This window comes from Zeus faber (assembly GCF_960531495.2).
Source record: "Zeus faber genome assembly, chromosome: 20".
Lineage (NCBI taxonomy): Eukaryota > Metazoa > Chordata > Actinopteri > Zeiformes > Zeidae > Zeus > Zeus faber.
The window spans coordinates 22,608,290-22,622,056 of NC_137207.1; the positions used below are offsets into that span (position 1 = coordinate 22,608,290).

General features: G+C 47.0%; 2 protein-coding genes across 2 annotated transcripts; both read right to left on the reverse strand.

Annotated features, from left to right (window-relative positions):
- Positions 1 to 8,334: 8,334 nt before the first annotated feature.
- Positions 8,335 to 9,676, reverse strand: hoxb5b (homeobox B5b; the record flags this gene model as incomplete). Its single annotated transcript, XM_080021096.1, has 2 exons — positions 9,003 to 9,676; positions 8,335 to 8,582 (listed from the first exon to the last, which is right to left on the reverse strand). Exons 1-2 carry the CDS (start codon positions 9,631 to 9,633, stop codon positions 8,335 to 8,337), a joined length of 879 nt encoding a protein of 292 aa, XP_079877222.1. The 5' UTR covers positions 9,634 to 9,676.
- A 1,243-nt stretch (positions 9,677 to 10,919) lies between these two features.
- hoxb6b (homeobox B6b) lies at positions 10,920 to 12,587 on the reverse strand (the record flags this gene model as incomplete). The annotated part of the gene is made up of 2 exons (XM_080021092.1): positions 10,920 to 11,182; positions 12,110 to 12,587. The coding sequence occupies 2 exons, from the start codon at positions 12,585 to 12,587 to the stop codon at positions 10,920 to 10,922; spliced, it is 741 nt and encodes a 246-aa protein (XP_079877218.1).
- Between the last annotated feature and the right edge of the window lie 1,180 nt (positions 12,588 to 13,767).

Here is a 13,767-nt window from a genome sequence, read left to right on the forward strand (position 1 = left end):
CGTCGAAGTCGGGGTCGCCGGCGAAGTCTTCCGGGAGAGCCGGCAGAGCCTCGCAACCTGCGGCGGCATATGGCTGCCCGGCGCCTGCCAAGCGGGACGGGTCTGCGAGCCGCTGGGCCTCGGGCGGCGGCGGAGGCGGCGGCAGCGGGGAGAGTGCGCGGCAATCCCCCGCGAGACGGACGTAGCCCAGGCCGGAGAGGGTGGGGCTGCCCCGCCCTCCCCGCCTGTCGTCCTTCTTCTGCTTCATCCTCCGGTTCTGGAACCAGATCTTGATCTGCCGCTCGTGCAGGTGGAGCATGCCGGCCATCTCCAGGCGCCGCGGCCCGCGCAGGTAGCGGTTGTAGTGGAACTCCTTCTCCAGCTCCACCAGCTGCGCGCTCGTGTACGCGGTGCGCGCTCTCTTGGAGGCGGCGGCGGCGGCGGCCGTGACCGCGCGTCGCTCGCCCCCGGAGCCTGTGGGTAGGGAAATAAAGAAGAGCAGATGTAACGGGCTGTGCATGCATTTAAAACCCCAGGAGGGTGGTGGTGGTGGTGGTGGTGGTGGTGTGTGTGTGTGTGTGTGTGTGTGTGTGTGTGTGTGTGTGTGTGTGTGTGTGGGGGGGGGGTTCACCACACCTCTCTAATGTGGAACCGAGTTGAACTACTTTTTCCAATTTCGACCATGTCCAAATTATTATGCCGTTTTATACACACCTGCAATTCTTATGTCCTGATTTTGATTGAAATGTCTGGACTCTTTCATCCAGGGGAAGATCTGTTTGGGGGTGGTGTTCTGCGGGTGGGGTTTCCGGTGAAGCTGTGGTTTGTTGCCACGTTGTGCGGTGCAGTCGGACACGCTCCTGTGGCTGCACCCAACCGGCGCTGCCAGGGGCGGGTGGGCACACGGGAACCCACGGACATAGCCACCCTCGTCGAACCGGCTCGTGGGGTCGCGGGGAGTGTGGTTGTAGTAGGCGGCTTTCTGCATGTTCTGTGAAGTGTCCACTGGGGCCCCAGGGGCCCCCCTAACAGAGAACCGGCAGCCAAGTGTCACGTGGCAGCTTTCCAGGGGCCAGTCCGTTGGTGGCCTGAGAGGATATAGAAAAAGAAAAAAAGACCAAAATCAGGGAGGAGACGGCATGATCCATCTTATCAGCTCAATAGTATTCTGACATGAATAGCAAGCCCCTCCCGGCCACGGAGCGGTGTGATGCTGGGATTAGACACTGGTTAAAAAAATTAAAATAATAGCACCAAAAACATAATTCTACAACAGTTTCCCTCTGCAATTAATTTAAAATGGCGTTAGCAATAGTCGAGGTTATAAACTCATTATAATATATTTCCTATTAGTTGTATAGTCAATACTAGGAGAAAGGCAACATTATTTGAGAAATATATATCATAAATAGAAAACTGTGTGTGTGTGTGTGTGTGTGTGTGTGTGTGTGTGTGTGTGTGTGTGTGTGTATATCTATCTATATATATATAAAGACATACAGTATATATGGTTTATATTCAATATACAGTATATAGTCCATATGTGTATATAAATATTCCATATATATTTTGCATGTATATAGCTGTGTACCGTTATCTATTACATCAAGTAACATTCATGGAAAGATTATGACGACACAACGCGAAACAAAATAAACAATTTAAATTCGTCGCACAAAAAGATGAAAATATCTTGATTCGTTTAAACTGGCTTGAAACGAACCACAACAAACACTTAATTGCACCCCCCCCCCCCCCCAAAAAAAAACAAAAAAAAAAAAAAACAAGAAAAACTAAAATAAATCACCAAACGGTCATCGCATGCTTTATTACGAATGACGAGTGATATTAATGATTAAAATAATAATAAAAACACAAATAAAATAACCGATTTAGCCTCGAATATACAGGGGGCTGTGCAGTATTTCCCTCACAATTACACGTATCTCCTATTTCAATTCCTTTCCAGAATCAGGATCTACATTATTCCATCTATTTCGATTGTAGTTCCCAAGTACGAGAGAGGGAAAGAGGGAGACAACGAATGCAGAATAAATCCGGAGGCATGCGGCTCTATGAACTCTGGTTGAACCGTCGCCGCGTAGTCAGGGTCGTAAATCACGCCGACACACAGCACCAGTCCCCTGCACAGCACCGTGCACGCTTACCTTGGAAGTGGCGTTCATTTTTTTTTTTGGTTTTTGTTTTCTGTTTTGTTTTCTTGGGTTTTTTTGGGGGTTTTTTTGCACAAAAAAAAAATCACCAACGTCTCCCACCTTCTTTGAGGACCATCGGATAATTGCACTGGGAGTCCTTTGCGTCGGCCGGTGGGCTGGTGCGGCTCCCTGCGTGGTGGTGGTGGTGGTGGTGGTGGTGGAGGAGGCAGAGAATGGAGCCACTGTGCACAGCACACCGCCCCACACGCACACACTGTCCGTGCGTGGGAAAGCCTTTCTGCTGAGCATGCATGGGCTCAGATCACATAGCACCTTTGTTTAACACGTTATTCTGCAAAAGTGGATTATTATTTCATTTTTGTATTTACATTTCTTGCAGAGCTTCAAGCAGATCATTTCAGAATGGAAATGATGCTGTTCCGAGGCCAACAAAATGATGGATTGATTACGACTTATAATACATCATATAATGACTTGATTGTGATGTTTATCTGTCTGCTTAGAGCCAAAGCTTCCTTTACACTCATTTTTTTCCGATTTTTTTCTTTCGTCTGATTGTCCTACATACCGGCCTCGGGACACTCTTGTCATTTTTCTTTTTCTTTTTAAATGACACTTTCATTTGAAATGACATTTCCCTGCAATAAATAAAGGTTAGAAACAAAACAAACACATGTCTCAGCAGCACAAATGAGGGGCAGCCAACGCTGTAATACGTTAGTGTTAAATACCAACTTTGCTAAACGAGTTTTGGAACGTGTTTTTTTTGTTGTTGTTTTTTTTTAAATTAGGTTGCGATTATATCCTAGTGCATTTAAATGAGAGTGAACCGACTCTAAACCAGTAAAGAGTGAAATAGAGAAAAGCACAGTCTTGATCAGCTCCAGTTCCCCCGCAGTCCCGGTGCCGGATCTCAACGGGGCCTCGTCCCCGCGTTGGACCGAGGCCAGGCAGCGAGACTCGGGGAGGACTCGGGTCAAAGTCCAGTATTTGGGAACGTTTTTTTTTTTTTTTTTTTGTTTGTTTGTTTTTCAAAATTCCAGAGTGATCATACGTGTGACGTGTGATGATTCTCAATCTGCCTTCCAGAACCACGTCAGAACCCCCCCCCTAACCCACCAACCCCATCCCGACCCAGTGAGCTCGGCACTGGGGGGGGGGGGGGGGGGGGGTTGGTTTACTGAGGCCCGCGCCCCTTCCACGCCGATCGGGACGGATCGATCCGGCTCCTTTGATCGCCGGTGTCGCTCGGTCCCATCGATCGGCGAGCACGAGCAATATTTAACTAAATCGACGCGGGCGGACGCTTCTTTGAGACTCCCCGCGCCGCGCCGCGCCGAAGCCCGCTCGAAGCGACGGCGGAGCGCGACGGGGCGGAAGGGCGACAACTCCTCCTGTCAGTCAGAAATTGCGCTTTTACCGCGTTTTATGTCGCCACGCGTCGTTGCCGGCGTCACATTGCCGCCGCGTGCGTCATCCACGGGCGCGAGAGAGAATTCGGGGTCGCTTTGGAGACCTGTGTGCACGACCCCCCCCCCCCCCCCCCCCGCCCCCCCGAGAAACCCCATAAATCGTAAGCGCCGCGCACGCCAATGGCCCCGGTGTCCCCCCGCGCGTCGATAACAACAAAACTGTCATATAAACACGATTGGATAGTTACTGCCTTGTGTTATTCTTTTCAAATGCAAAGTGCACATCCGATCATCAAAGTCCGCGGGACGAGATTGAATAAATGGCACAGATGTCATTGAGTTGCCGTCATCCAGAGGAGTCCGCAGAGCCCCACAGCCTCCCCATCCCCTGCCCTCCCCTCCCTCCCCGTGCAGGGCGGATCCTCTGCCGGGTGCTGCGGTCGGGGTCCGTGTGGTGCGCCAGGCCTGACAAATGCAAATCTTAAGGGGGTGGGGGTGGGGGTGTGGGGGGGGGTCGCATGTTAAACACAGGGTCACAAAAAAATAAAATAAAAATAAAAGCGTGAATCCCTAAAAAGAGCACCCGTTAGAATTCGGTGTTGCTTTACAATGAAAACAACATCGGAGGAAACGGCTTTATCTTTGTTTGTTTGTTTGTTTGTTTTTCTCCTGTGATTTATTGATTTGATTTGCTCTTTTTTTTATTGTATTTCGTGTTTCTTTTAGCATTAACGTCTGCAACAAAATAGAAAATGGTCAACGCTGTTTTAAATCCTATTTTCCTTGTGTAAACCCTTTTGTGTACTTCTTAGGCCTGAAATAGAAGCTGTAAGATTCACAACCTTCACTCTGTTTAGCCCAGCTCCCGCAAAACACCTGTCCAGCAGCAGATCGTTTAGTGGGGAAAGGCTCTGATAGATGACGTCGTGGACAATGCACACATTGTAGGTCACGCAAGTTGCACTGATGTCATAATCTCTCCTTGTTGTGGTGCGTTCAAGGCAGCGCTTAAAGCGCGGTCAAAATTCCACGGATACGGATATGATGGCGATATTTAAAAAAAATAAAGGTCTGATTTGATGAATTAGTGGCACCATGCGGTTTATTTTATTATTATTATTTTTTTTTTTTCGTTTGTTCATTTCTTCGTTTGTCTTCAAGTGTTTCCACGTGTCGAAGTGTCATCAACTACATACTCCCCAAGACGCGAATTTGTAAGTGTTTTTAACACAAATTCGGATCTACAGGGTATATATAGATGACAGCTTTTCAGCATTTAGGTGTATTCTTCCTGTCATTTGGACATTTGTGAAAAAGGAAAGTGGAGTATATTATATTCTATTCTATTCTATTATATTATATTATATTATATTATTAGTTAATGATTTGACCTGAGTTGACGGCTCAGTTCTCATTTCTGACGGCGTTGCAGGCTATTCAATTGAGACCTTGAGAGTGTAAGTCTCACAGCATATAGAATATTTAGGGGACTAAAACCTAAGTAGCCTGTTTAAGTTCCTGGCGTTCGCATTACGCCCAGTGCCTCCTCTTGAGACAACACGGTGCGTTCACAGGTTTAATTATTCCGAGTGCAACACGCCCCCAAATGAGCGCAGAACGTCGTTAAGAAACTATCCATCATTTCCGAGCCGGTCTAAGGCGCCCTCTAGTGGCCGAGGGGCGCGTTGCAACGTGGACAGCGGCGCCGCGTTTATCCTCAGGACGGACGCTCACCACAATCTAACAGGCAGCATATAAATAATAAAAAGCATTACGCGTTTAGTTTAAATAAATGTGACAGTTGATCCTTTGTGTTTTCCATTTCCCAAATCCCTCCGCATTGAGGCTTGCTTAATTAGCGGAATAAAGAAGGACAAATAAAGGAGATTTGGAAATGCGAAGACTATGACTTTCTAAAGATATAAAAATAAAAATACCACAATAAATCTAAATAATTTAATATAGGGTATTTCGACTGTAGTGCCTATAGTTTGTGTACTGAATATACTGCGCGTCGTTTGATTTGCGCAGGGCCTGTACGCAGGCCCACTTCCGACATCGCTCCTAAAAACAACATCGATCAATGAGTCCTTCAATTTTTTTTTTCTTATTTACATTGTGCGTCCGATGCGGTTTGTGGACGACAGCGTGGCGGCACCGGGCCCGGTCCGGGCTTTCTGGTCCTTTCTGTCCCGGTAGTCTACCGTCTCCTGACCCGGCGATGATCCCTCCCTATGAATAATTCATTGGATCCGGGCACTGATTACCCATATCAATATGCAACGCTCATTACGCTGCTTGAACTGCCACTTAATAGGTATGAATATGTGAAATATCTGGACCTCCACAGCACACACCGGTAGAATCATTTTCACCTGAAATAAGTGGTAATATTGTAAAATATATATATATATATATATATATATTTTTTTTTTTTTTTTCTTAAGTATAGGCTACGCCCTAACCCTTTTATGTTGATTTTTTTTTTTATTCCTATTCAAATTTGAAGATTCATGAAACGGCACTGAATATTCCCTGGGTTGGGATTGCACAAAATACAATTTGATTATCACTGATCGAGGGTGGAACAGCCTCCCGCAGCATGATTAATATGTGTGAATGAAGTGGATCCCGAGTTGTCCAGCAGTTCACCTCTGGCCGCTGCGTGACACGCTCCGTGGGTGTGGATAAATCACCTCAGGACCTTGCTCAAGTTCGTTCCATGAAAACCCCACAAATGCCTTTTTTTTTTAAGTCTTAAGGGCCAGTGTTGATCATTTTCCGCCGAGTATCACCTTTGATAGCTATTTCTAAATATCTAATAATAATAATAATAATAATAATAATAATAATAATAAAAGTAATAATAATAATAATAGAAGGCCTAACACGATCAATAAAGACACTTGGCAAGAGCATTTTCCAAGGAGCCTCCTAACTTTTTTTTAAACTATTAAACATTTAAATAGCAAATTATAAATCTAGGCTGTAAAGGTCTTTTGTTTTTTAGTTTTCTCCTATTTTTATTTGTTTTGTTTGGCGTACTTGATGCGTGTGTATTTGTGCTTTTATTATGTACACGTGTGTATATTTGCTTTTTTAAGTTTTGTTTTCTTCCCTGTGCACCACAATGTGCTCCATGCCGGATTTAATATACTATAATTAGGTTATTTTGCTCCTCTGCTTGTGAATTTCCCCTTTTCCTCAAATTGAAAGCAGGGGACAAAGTCATATTTTTAATGTGACGCGCAGGCCAAAACTTATAAGCATAACTCTAACAACCCAGTCCATGGGAATGTGTGTTTGTAAAATTCAAAGCAGGGCGCATTAAGGAAAATGTTATTGGCGTAAACCTGGACTGGACTGGACACCAAATCGCCAGTCCAACCAGTCCACCCATCGACGCAGTTAAGCCGTCACTTTCATTCAAGGTTGTGAATTATATAGTACATTGTCTACTCCCCAAAACCATAAAAGCAACTTTATGGACCTCACGTGACTTTTTCCACGGTCTGTATAGGAATATAGGCCTATAGGACCGTGGGCGAGGGGGGATTTTTGGCCAAGTTCGGGTCTCGCCTGCGAGGCCTGTAACCCTGTAAAGAGCCTCGTTTGGATTTTCCTCAGCAGAGTTTTCTAACGCACCGTGTGTCAGACGAGGTGAGTTTGAAATGTCAGATCTTTATTAAAACCTCTTACACTGCAGAGGGGGGGGGGGGGGGGGGGGCAAAAAAAAAACAAAGAGAAAAAGAGCCACCGGATCAACTTTGACAAATTATGCTGCGAGTTTTAACGACAAAGCGGATGGTTTTCGGAGTTGATCCCCTGACTGAAATAGAATGATTTCTTTGTTCATTTTTCTTTTTCTTGCTTCCTCTCTTAAAGTTGGTCTGAATTTTACCGGCGGTGTTGTGGTGGGTTTTTTTTGTTTTTGTTTTTTTATGATTACGATTATCGTTTTCTTAAGCGGATGTGTCAAGTCTTGTTGCAAATGCCGCGTCCCAAATATAACCCGAGGACTCGCCATTTATATCAACCGATGTGCGAATTAATTGCACTATTTAAACAGATGTAAAGCATTTGAGAGAAACTTTATTTCAAGCGCTATGACTTCACTTACACATACAAAAAAAACAAACAAACAAAAAAAAAAGCTTATTAGGCGAGAAAAGCTCACATCACTGCCTATATCCACAGAATAACCCTCTGCACTAAAAAATCATCACATTGACAGGTTGAGCACATTTACATTGTTCATAATTCTAAAACAACAGATGCACAAAATGGCCTATAGCCCACCTACACGTTGGCTTATTTATTATGAAAGTTATGGCCTGGCCACAGCATTTAAAGTCACACTAAAGCGCTTCGAACGGCCCTATAATACACAAGGTTTTACATTCAATGGAATAAGAGCAGCATATGATTTGGAAACGTTTCAACTGTACACTGGATTTACTAATAAAGAGCTCAGGGCGAGGAATGGCGACCTCCAAAAAGAGCAAAACGGACAACAACACCCCCAATAATATTATTTACACCTCTCATCATTTCCAAATAAAGACAACTAGGCTATCATAGTACAACAAGAGTAGAACTAAAATGGTATTTCAAGACAATTGCATGCTGGAAGGTGCTGCTTTTCAATAGCTTTACAGTACTCACGGACCCCCTCCCACCCACCCGCCACCCCTCTCTCTGCAACCCCATAATAATAACTCCATTATTATTACCCCCCCCCCCCCCCCTGCAAGTGATCCAAAAACTCAGTTGTGGAAGGCGCTGCCCCCGGTGACCAAGCTCATGCTTTTCAGTTTATTGTCCTTCTTCCACTTCATCCTGCGGTTCTGGAACCAGATTTTGATCTGCCGTTCCGAGAGGCACAGTGTGTGGGCTATCTCTATCCTCCTCCGCCTGGTCAGGTACCGGTTGAAGTGAAACTCCTTCTCCAGCTCTAGAGTCTGGTAGCGGGTGTACGCGGTGCGGGCCCTTTTCCCGTCAGGTCCGGTCATATCTACACAGTTCGTGAGAGAAGCCATGCAAAGGGGGGGAGGGGGGGGGGGGGGGGTAAAAATAAAAAATAAAAAAAAATTAAGCAACGACCATCAGCCCCGATTGCATGCGAATTCCCCTCGATTCAACCCCCGCCCCCCACCACCCACCAACCCCCACCCCAACCCGCCGCCCCCCTCTCCATGCATCCCCAAAAAACGCACGGCGCGCCGAATCATTTCCACCCTACGGTTTTCTATTCGTATCAACCCCCCCCCCCCCCCCGCCCCAAAAAAAAAAATAATAATAATAACTATTCCACCCAACACTTCCCCGCATGTGTGTTTAAATCATGCAACACTTGATCTGGGATGACCCTTGGAATTGGCAGCATTGACCCCCCCCTCGCACCCACAAAGCACAATAGTAGAATGATCTGTACCATGGTTTATGTGCAGTTTCCGCATCCAGGGAAATATCTGTGGCGTTTGGCAATCGTTTGGTGTCGGGGTCGAGGAGGTGGCGTTGGGCTCCTGGTGCTGCTGAGCCCGGGGCGCCGCGCCGGTGCCGCCGACGCCGCCGCCGCCGCCTGCGCCGCCGCCGCCGCTGCCGTGCGCGCCCTCCTCGGTCTCGGAGGTGACGCCGGCGACGTCCTCTATCTCCGTGAAATGGGCGCCGTTGCTCTTGCCGAGGCCGTTGCCGTTGCCGGCGGACGCCGCGCTCCGGTCGGACGGCGGAGAGGGGTTTTTTAGTTCCAGGGGCTCCCGGGCGGCGGCCGCGGCGCACGGGGCGGGATCCGGGGACGCGAGCGCGCAGTTGGGCTGCCTGTAGCGCGCGTCCTGCCCGAACCCGCGGACGCCGTCCTCCACCGGCCCGAAGTGGGCGCCGGTGTTGCCGGTGCGGTTCACGGTGAGGTCCATGCCATTGTAGTTGTAGCCGAAAGACCCGGAGTGCATGGCGCCGGGGTCCCTGAACGAGCCGCTCACCGCGCCGTTAGTCCCATAATTTAGTAACTGATAGTCGGAGCCGTTTGGATAACGCCCCGAGAACGAGTTTACAAAGTAAGAGCTCATTTGCTTGGTTTTTTAAAGCCTCGATTTGTAGATCTTTGTCGCTGTAATCCCGACGCCTGCGCGATTTATGATGCAATCATGAATTATAGCGATGGAGCCCTTACTGTACTTTGCCAGGTATGCGGCCAAATATGGGAGCGCGTTGTGGAATCACGTGCCTTTGTTGACCAGTCGTAAATTCTCACTGATGACTTCGAGAGGTAATTCATGCTCTATGGTTACAAATGATGACGAAATGACGGTCGTTAGGTCCCAGTCAATGGTTGCCTCCCCACTGCGCCCCGCGTGGCCCGTGCGGGTAGAGAGCGCCATCTTCCGGCGCGCCGGGGTGGCGTCGGGTGCGGGGGTGGGTATTATTATTTATTTTATTCTTATTTATTTTTATTTTTTTCCCCCGGGGCCTGCGCTCGTTTATCATTTATGTAACGTGTTGTCACGTAGGCTCGTCGTGTTACGCGCGCACCACCCCAACTTAAATAAAACACCGGCTGCGTAACATGCCAGTATTTACGTTGTAATGTCGCCGTGTCGTATTTGTGTTTTTCATTGTAATTAAACGAATTTATTTTCATATCCATCCGTTAGAAAAAGGCCTATATTCAGTATAAGCCTGTTTATGTGTGACAGCTGACTTTACTTTTCAATATATACGATGATAATGACAACAATATCACTAATAAAACACTCACTCGCCCCGTTTTCATCCGTAATGACACCGCCAGATTTCCAATGTATTTACACAAAAGCCTTTATTTCTATGTACAATTACCTAAGGAATATTGCACACAATATCCAGATGTGCATTTAACACACAGGTGAATGACAATAAATAACATGTAGGGTTTTTTTTCTTTTCTTTTTTAAATGTACAAAATGCTGTTGATACATGGCAGAGCTGTAAACAACAAGGTGATAGGACTAACCTACAACACACAATGTACAGTAGAGGCCTTGAGCCTCGTTACATGTCGAGGGGAGGGGATAAAGTTGTTCTACAGTTTTGAGGTCACAACCGTTTGGGGGGAAGGAAAAAAAAAAACAAAAAAAAAAACAAAAAAACACGGAGAATGTATTTATTTACATTTGGCAAATTTGCATAGTCCCCATAAGCACACGAGCACGGACACAAACAAAGGAGGACCTGGTTCGACGGATAATTCGGATTATAGTCTAATTTCCTACACACCATGTTCACTGGGGTCTATCTACAGAGGAATAGTACAGCGTCAATTCACATTTCTGGACTCGGGGAGGGCGTGGGGTGCGCGCCGGCGCCAGTGTCCGTCTCAGCTCGAGCCCTTCTCGGCCCCCTCCTCCTCCTCCTCCGTCGCCTTGGACGGGTTGAGCAGTTTGTTTTCCTTCTTCCACTTCATCCGCCGGTTCTGGAACCAGATCTTGATCTGGCGCTCCGTGAGGCACAGCGCGTGCGAGATCTCGATCCGCCGCCGCCTGGTCAGGTACCGGTTGAAGTGGAACTCCTTCTCCAGCTCCAGGGTCTGGTAGCGGGTGTAGGTCTGTCGGCCCCTGCGGCCGCTGTTCCCGAATGCACCTGCGGGGAGGAGGGGGGGAGGGGGCAAGAAAATACACATTTAAAGAGCCAGTGTGCACGTGCGTGTATGTGTATTATTATGATTATTATGATTGTGGTTTGTTTATTCGGATAAAGTCCCACTGAGATCAGGATCTCTCTTGCAAGGTTTTTCCCTCAAAGCGGTCTGATTTAATTGTATGGGTTTTTTTTTTTTTATGGGGTTTTGTATTTATTAACAATCAAATTACACGTATATTACTAAAAAGCCCCATGTGATGTTTACTCATAAACGATCTGTCATGAAAAGGGCCATCTGACGTGGGACTTGCAGGCCGTGGTTGTTTGTGTGGTGCTGATGTTGCAGGCAGCTAAAGTATTCAAGTGCATGAGGAGGCTATGGAGAAGGGTAATTGTTGTTGTTTTTTTGTTTTGTTTTTTTTAATCTCCTTTATCTTAAAAACGCGTGTTTATGTCAATACACCGCATTGTGCCCTCGACTCGCCTGCATGTGCGCACTTCTTGTGGTTATTCGCGTATGACTTTGTATGTATGAGTGATTATATGTGACATCTGCGGTGTGGGTGTCATGTATAAACATTGCATTTATTATCAGGTCTACGCAATTTTAGCTCTGAGTTGTTATCAACCATATGCACTTTTATCTCTGTGATTATTTAATCATTTATTTTATTCCATTTTGTGTGGTCCGTTTGCGTTAAAACCCCCGTGGGTGAAAATTCACTTGAAATAAACGTGACTTTGGCTTCTTGCCACGTCTACAATCAGTCGTATTTTCTATGCTGTTTTTTCCCCCCACATAAGTTAAGTAGAATAATCAACTTGTGACACAGACTAGATGGGAATCAGAAGTGCGCGCACCGAGGACCTGACAGCCAGAGGGAGAGAGAAGCGCCCAAAGGAGGGCGCCGGGGGGTGGGGACTCACCGGCGGAGCAAGCGTTCATCCTCTGCATCCACGGGTAGACGAGCGACGAGGACTTGTTGTCGTCCATGCTGCTGTTGATGCTGACGCTCTGCTCCGGACACTCCGACTTGCGCTGGTGCTCCGGCGACCCGAACAGCGCCTGCTCCTCCCGGCCCGGGAAGCCGCAGGAGCCCTCCGAGTCCTTGTAGAAGGCGGCGCCGTGCACGGCGCCGTAGTCGCACGGGGCGCCGCCGCCGCCGCCTCCGCCGCCGCCGCCGGCTCTGCCGTAGATGGCCGCGGCCGCGGCGGAGGTCTGCTGGTAGTAGGACGCGGGGTAGACCTTCTCCTGCATGTTGGCGGCTCCGTACGCGGCCGCATTGGAGTAGTGTCGGAGCGGGTCGGTGTACCCCGAGGAGTAGAGCGGGATCTGACCCAGGAGAGCGTCCTGTCCCCCCGGCAGAGACACGGGAAAAGTTGAGTTGACAAAATAGGAACTCATCGGACGGACCGCGGGGAGACTCCGGAGGAATAATGATTTGTTGTCTTTTATAGTCCGGGCGCTTTTGCCATTTACTTTATCCGAGGTTTGCTTTTTTGCTGAAGGGGGGTCGCGAGGTGCGACTGAACGCGGAGGGGTGGGGGCGGAGGGGGTGCGCGCCACGTGACCGGCGAGCGGCCAATCGGCGGCTTCCGTGGCTGCCGCGGGGAGGGGGCCGTGGTGCGCGCGGGATCCCCGGTGGGGTCGAGCGCTCCTCCGTGCGTCCGCGCGACGAGTGACGTTCCGCCCGGAAAAATAAATAAATAAATAAATCTAATAAAAAAAAAAAAACCCTTCACGCGTCGGTTTGGTTGTGCGGGGGTTGTTTTTGTTTGTTGGTTTTTGTGTAGTTTTTTGTTTTTGTTTTTACTCGACGAGCCAGACAGAACACAACCGCGCGCGCGCGCGCGCACACATACACACACACACATACACACACACACATACACACACACACGCACACGTATACACGCACGCACACACGCACACGCGCACTCACAGTCATCTAGGAAAACCTTTGACAAACAAGATTGAGATGTTTCATTTAAAACAGCACTAGCAAAACATAACTATTTTGGAATCACGAGGTTAATGCAACAAAACATTTCAAAAGTTTCAATCAGGATTCAATCCTTTGAATGAGACACTAAATGTGTCCTGACGACAATGTCCTATTAATGCTGGTGTGCCATATATGCTCACATAGGCACACGCACACACACATTGATATATATATATAAATATATATATATATATACACACACACGCAAGCTCCTCTCAGCAGGACACAAGTATTGCAAATCATACTTTAGCTATAGGTTTAACCAACCCTGAACATCAATCAGCAAATTATTATTTTCCGCTTTTCAACTGCTCAAACATTCTTCCCTCTATTTGTCCTTCTCACTGAAGGCTGTATGTGTCCAAAGACAAAACGTTTCTGTTACAATACATGTAAAGCAGACAAGCCGCAACAATTATGTCCATTATCCTTTACTATTATAAAAATGATTACATTTAATTGTATGAATTATTATTATTGTTATTATTATTATTCATAATAATAATAATAATAACAATAACAATAACAATAACAATAACAATAACAACAATAATAATAATATTATTATTATTATTATTA